General features: G+C 39.1%; 1 protein-coding gene across 4 annotated transcripts in view; it reads right to left on the bottom strand.

Moving 5' to 3' along the window:
- Positions 1–6,612, bottom strand: part of adgrb1a (adhesion G protein-coupled receptor B1a) — a gene marked incomplete at its 5' end in the record, with an annotated part of 131,862 nt that overhangs the window by 25,030 nt on the left and 100,220 nt on the right. For all 4 annotated transcript variants that reach the window (XM_014024172.1, XM_014024171.1, XM_014024173.1 and 1 more), the window contains 1 exon segment: positions 3,942–4,113. In XM_014024172.1, the coding sequence (XP_013879626.1) occupies positions 3,942–4,113 (172 nt within the window).

Raw genomic sequence — 6,612 nt, forward strand, 5'->3', positions numbered from 1 at the left:
TAATCAAATTACTAAAAATTACTTAGATGGAAATCATTTGCTGAAAACTTGGTCCCCCCCAGTTCAAAAATCCTATCTGCGCCCCTGTTTCAAAACACCTCTGAACCTGTAGGAGCAAGTTTGACTCACACAGTAAGTAAAACTGTTTTTCCATAACTTTTCTTTAACTATTCGACTTTTGTTTAGTTCACACAATTGTTTTATAATCAAAGAAAGGTTTTAATTGAAGAGATACTGATATAGTCTGTAAATAGTCTGTGTCTATTTTTTTTACATTTTCTTAGTTAGAATATGCTTCAACTTGATTTTTCTGTACTCTGGTGTTTTTATTGTAGCTGTGATTCATGACACTCCTTTTTTGTCAGAGCTGATTCAGAAAACTGGAGAAGTTTTCTGAAGCTCATGGATCTGAAGAACAGCACCATAATGTCACCTTTAACACCAGCAGTAAGTCAGCACAGGTTTTAGCTACCCTGAGGAAAATGTATACTGGTTGCTAGGTAATAGAAAATGCATTCAAAACACATGATAAAAAATTTTAGAAACTTGAATTTCTGGCATTCAAAAAAAAAGTCTTATCATGATGACAGCCTAAAGTGTGTGATATTTCTGAGCTTTTACTTCAAAGAAACAAAGCATTTGTTTTTACATTTGAGCCTTATGCTAATTGAAAAAAAGTAAATGGGGCTTTTGGTTAAGTTACATTTTCCTTTAGGAAGCAGTTGTGTTTTTGGATTTCTGAACCTGATTTTCACCACTTTTTTTGCATGTGTGCCAATGAAAAAGACTTGTACAGTCAAAGAAGAACCTGAAGACCCCAGTGGAGATGGTTTTGTCCAGGAGCCACTGGCTGAGTCTATCAAAACTCCAGTTAAACCTGACTACAGCAACCAGAGTGAAGAATGTGTTGGAGTCTCAGAACTACATAAACCCAAGCACACTGGTGAAAAAAGTTCATCTGTATCCAGTATGAGAAGTGATTCCTCAGTCCAAGCCATCTGAAGGTACACCTTCATGTCCACACTGAAGAGAAGCCTTACGCCTGTACCCATTGTGAGAAGAGGTTCAGCCTGTCAGTAAATTTCAATAAACATCAGCGTGTCCACACTGGAGAGAAGCCTTACGACTGTACCCAGTGTGAGAAGAGATTCACAAAGTCAGGAAATTTGAATAAACATCAGCGTGTCYACASTGGAGAGAAGCTTTATGCCTGTACCCAGTGTGAGAAGAGATTCAACTGGTCAGGAAGTTTGAAAASACATCAGCGTGTCCACACTGGAGAGAAGCTTTATGCCTGTACCCAGTGTGAGAAGAGATTCAATCTGTCAGGAAATTTCAACAAACATCACTGTGTCCACACTGGAGAGAAGCCTTACGACTGTACCCAGTGTGAGAAGAGATTCACAAAGTCAGGAAATTTGAATAAACATCAGCGTGTCTACAGTGGAGAGAAGCTTTATGCCTGTACCCAGTGTGAGAAGAGATTCAACTGGTCAGGAAGTTTGAAAAATCATCAGCGTGTCCACCCTGGAGAGAAGCCTTACGCCTGTACCCAGTGTGAGAAGAGATTCACTGAGTCGGGAAGTTTGAAAAGACATCAGCGTGTCAAATCTGGATAAAAGCCCTTCTTTTGGTAGATTTTCTGGTGGACTGAAACATTTGTTTTACTTTGGACTTGAATGGCCATCAGAAATGTAAAATAAAGCATCTAAAAATGTTAGATCTGTATGAAACATTTGTTGTCTTGACAAAGAAACATTTTGTGAAAAAAATCACTCACCATATTCAAAAATATTAATTCATATTTAACTTAAAATTTACAACAAAACACACATTTACACACTTTCACACACACAAAATATGTAAATGTAGGACTTTCATATAGATAATTCAGCAGTTTAACATGTGACAAGTTGAAAAGATGCACTAATCAGTTACAGAGAAAAGTTTCGTGATTAGTTGTAGTAAAAAGTTGTGAGGTTAATTATGAGATTGTGCAAAATCTTACCCAACGCTGGTTAACAAAGGATCATCCTAATTTAAAGCTTGTCATTTTTGCTGGTGAGTGATGTGAATTTTTTGAAGGGACCATGGGGCTTTGTTTAAACTAGCAAATACTGAAGGGGTGGCTAATGCCAGCTGCCTGGCATCAAGAGTTTTAGACAGAAATCTTACGAGATCTCCACTGTATTAGCATTCAGAGTAATTGTTGGAATGGTTCATTTACTATCACATCAACTTAAGCTCAATGTTTGTCACAATGGAAAATTTGTTGCCTTTTTAGTGTGTGATAAGGCTGTTCAGCTATGACCATCTTAAACCAGGTTGACTCCAGAAGTTACTCGGTTGTATTTACTTTCAGAGATCGTCACTAAAAGGCAGACATGGTTGACTCGAAGGATGTTTGCAAAGGGGCTGCAGACCGTCCTGTTATAAAAGAGGATTTAGCATTTGTCACTGATGAAAGCAAACCACACAAAACAAAATTTAAGTGTTGCAAGGAGATTTTCCATAGAACAGAGGTCGGCAACAGCCTTGAAGTGTTTTATTAGTTAAATTTTTATTTTGGTTTAATCACATTTAGTTGCACATGTATCTTGAATGTTGACATAATACTGTAACACTGAATTTTTAAAAAAGTCTTTATTTAACCCCCCAGAACAACAGTGGTTAGCACTGACGCCTCACAGCAAGAAGGTCCTAGGTTTGATCCACGGTTCGGATCTGGGATCTTTCTGTGCGAAGTTTGCATGTTCTCCTCATGCTTGTGTGGGTTTCCTCAGGGTACTCCAGTTTCCCCCACCCCCAAAAACATGCAAAATAGGTTGCCTTCATGCCCAGGCCTCCCTTGAAAAAGAGATATGCGATCTCAATGGGACTTGCGTGGTTAAATAATGGTATATAAAAATAGGAAGACATTTTTTGTCCATCTGCTCCTCACTGGATACTGGACCTGAAAATTTTCATTAAGTCCATTTTTCTAGTCTTGTCGTCTTATAGGACGCAGAGCATGAGTTACTGAGTTACACTTTATTTTCATCTTTTTGTCTTCTTTTTAGGTTTGTGTGAGCTTTATGAGCAATCTCCTGTCCTTCTTCTTGGTGTTGTTAGTGTTATTGTTGGACTTGGGGTTGTTGATGTACTTCAATGGCTGAGCAAAAAAAATCCTTTTGCTACAGTGTGTTTCTGACAACTACAATGTTTTAAATTGACGTCATATGTTTTCATGTGCTGAAAAAAATGGTAATTATTTTCAAAAAAGTTTTGTGTGGACAAAGAATAAATTTCATCAATAACAAGTGACTCCAAAATACTTTTATTTGTCCTGTGATAAATATCCGACGTTCAGATGTTTGGAAGAAATTTAATTTCCTATTGAAGTGGCATCAGCCAGGTTCATGCAGTACAGAATAATTACTCTTTTTAGACCAGCAGGTCATTTCCCCCTACATCTTCAGTCCAGGAAGTTCTGCCAAATAGTGCATGTCAAAAACAAGCCTGTATTTTGCAAGTTAGAACACTGAGTTTAAAAAGGCAGTTGAAATGTGTGTGCATTGCCTGGGATGAGATGTTTAACAGAAGGGAAGCGAGGTCTGCATGCAAAAGTTGGGGAAGGCAGTCTCATGGGGTTTCCAGGAAAGAACTTGGAGTTGCCAAAAGGTTGAAGTGACCTAGCAGAAATGTTTTCTAAGAAGTGTTTTCTGGCAGTCACTGGTCAGATGACATACGAAGAGAAGAATAAAAATCGGTAGGTCCCTGAGAGAGGGGGTTCTCTATTCTGACTGTGAATTACGTACTTCAATAATTCCCTTATGCTGGCTGTCAACTCTTGACTCCTATGTCTTGATTATAAGTCTACTGCAACAACAGTTTTGGTTGTATAGAATGGTCCAAAACTGCCCAAAGTTCAAATAAAACAAAACAAAGTGTTTTTAAAATACCTCTCTGCGCAGAATGCAGTGAACCATCACGATAACGAAGCCCTCCAATGAATCAAATACAGCAAAAAGGATCTGAAAGAGTGCAGATCGCCGATCGGTGATAGCCAGAACAGCAGACATCCACGTCAGGGCCAAGAGCGGCAAAACCACGCAAGAGCTCCACAGAGATGCCCTGCAGGACAAGAAGACAGCCAGAGTCAGGGACGGCCAAGTACAAGAGATGCATCAATACTTTTCTAAAGTTTAACTAACTAGTTCGTTTTTACTAAAAAAAAAAAAAAAAAAAACTTCTACACAAAAAGTTTATAGAAATGAACAAACTTATCTCCTAGTTGTCTATCATTAGCTGTTTTTATTGTTAGCATTGTTAGCTGTACTTACTGTTAGCATTAGCTGTCCTTAATGTTAGCATCATTAGCATCTACTCATGCAAATATACACAGCATCACAAACTAAAACATACATCCATTGTCTGCTGCATAAAAATGTTTGTAATTCATATATATCACATGCATGTATGTTTCAGATGGTTTAGTGTAACCATAAAGGGTCTGGTGCCTTCAGAGAGAGGGAGAGAGAGAGAGAGAGAGAGAGAGAGAGAGAGAGAGNGGGAGGAGGGCACAGAGCTTCACTTACGAGGAAACGTGTGTGAGTGTGTGTGTGTCTGTGTGTGTGTAGAGAGAGAGAGGGGGGTGAGGGGGGTCGAAGGCTACTGATGTATTCGCACATAATGCTTAGGTCAGTGACAGATGCTGTAAGCAAGATGTTTGAGGAGAGAGAGAGAGCGAGAGAGAGAGAGAGAGAGAGGGGGGTGAGGGGGAGTGAGGGTGAGGGGTGAGGAAAAGCAAAAATGAAATGAGGCTGAAACAGAAAGCAAAGACAGCAGAGGAAGACAGAAAGAGAGGGAGTGTTTGTTTATTTGATTAATTCCATTTGCTCTAATGAGAGAATTTAAGAGAAACAAGGCCAATAATGATCGTCAGTGTGAGTGTGGGCAAACAAACTAAACCTAATAATTACATTCAGATGTAATTACAGGCTGTCCAGAGGTGAGAAAATACTCCAGTACAAGGCTTGTACAGTAGGACTGAAGCAGACAACCTGTTGGGGGGCTAACTCCCTTCATTAAACTCTAATATTTCTATTTTAGCATCTTATCAACAATTATCTATTTAGATGCTGCAAAATTAGTGTAGAAAAATTATTTTTGTAAGTTTCTTTCATAGACTGTAAAACTGTTTGATTTTGTAGTTTAGACTATCATCTAATGTTAGTTTCTTAAATCAATTTAAAAAGGAGTGTTTTATGAAAAACTAAATAAACGTGGCAAAAAGCATCCAATATTGAATTGTTAAATTAACATTAGAATTCAAATTCAGACAAATATTCAAACTACATTGATCCATAAATGGTTGAAATGTCAGGTGCACACTCAGAAGCATATATTTTTCTTTCAGCTGTTCCTTTTAGGGGTTTTCACTGTGGATCACCTGCCTTCTACTCCTCCTCTGCCACACCAGCCCTCTGCAGAGCCTCTTTCTCTGAGGTCTTCCTCTTCTCCTTCCTGGCAGCCTGTTCAAAATATCTAGATCTCAGCTCTGTCTTCAAACTTGAGCTGTCCCTCATTTCCACCCCTGTCCACTTTAGTCCCTCCCAGTGACGATCTGAACATCTTTATTTCTGCCACCACCAGCTCCTCCTCCTCCTGCTTTCTTGTCTTCAAACCAAACCTTCCCTGTGACTCCTGCAGCTTTTCTTCTGTCACAGTTTCACCTTCACTTCACCTCCTGTGTTCAGCTCCTTGTTTTGGATGGTTGAACTCAGGTATTTTTTAACTTCATGAAGCTTCACTAAACATTTTCATGAAAGCAAGGACTGAGGCTCCTTCTTGGAAGTCTCTGCATGGTTTCTGAATGGACCATTACAGCGTTGAAACTATTTTGCCATTTTGTCACCAACCGAGGCCCTAATAGAGCCTTAAAAGTTGACATGAAAATGTAAAATGCACAGATTTTAAAAGCCTAAACAACAGTAAACAGATTCATTAACTAGATGATTATTGATGACTCAGCAACTTTGCATTCGCTTTAAGAGTGGATTAACCACAAAGATAATCTCCAGACTATGTCAATTTGTTTTGTTTTGAAACTAGTCTGAGGAAGACATCTGTCCCTTGTTTTATGCTTCATGTCAATTCATCTGTGATCTATTTCATACCTGTAATGCTTTCCCAACAGATACTGACATTCTGAACACTCATGTCTACAGTATGTGGGATTCCCTGCTTTCATTATAGATCACAAGTTCGGCTCAATACGTGATTTGTGAATGGTCAAAATCTGGTTAACGACGGACTGGTTTTTACTCCCATTTTGATCAGTTTTTTTTGTGAAAGTGCTAACTGTGTCTCTGTTGCTGTCACACCTACAGACTCGGTCTTACTTTCCCTCTTCTTCTCTCTACAGCACATATTCACCTCTCCAGACTCTGTTCCACCTGCTCCCTGCTCCCACCATAGATCACAGTGTCATCTGGAAACATCAGTCACTCCTGCCTGACTTCACCTGTCTATCATCACTGAAACCAGTCTGGTGTCATCTCACCTCTCCCTCCTGCACACTTCATTACCATCTCTCTCTTCTTACTCCTTTATTAGGTGTGTGTATATATA

This window comes from Austrofundulus limnaeus, unplaced genomic scaffold (genome assembly GCF_001266775.1).
Source record: "Austrofundulus limnaeus strain Quisiro unplaced genomic scaffold, Austrofundulus_limnaeus-1.0 Scaffold411, whole genome shotgun sequence".
In the NCBI taxonomy this organism is placed as follows: domain Eukaryota; kingdom Metazoa; phylum Chordata; class Actinopteri; order Cyprinodontiformes; family Rivulidae; genus Austrofundulus; species Austrofundulus limnaeus.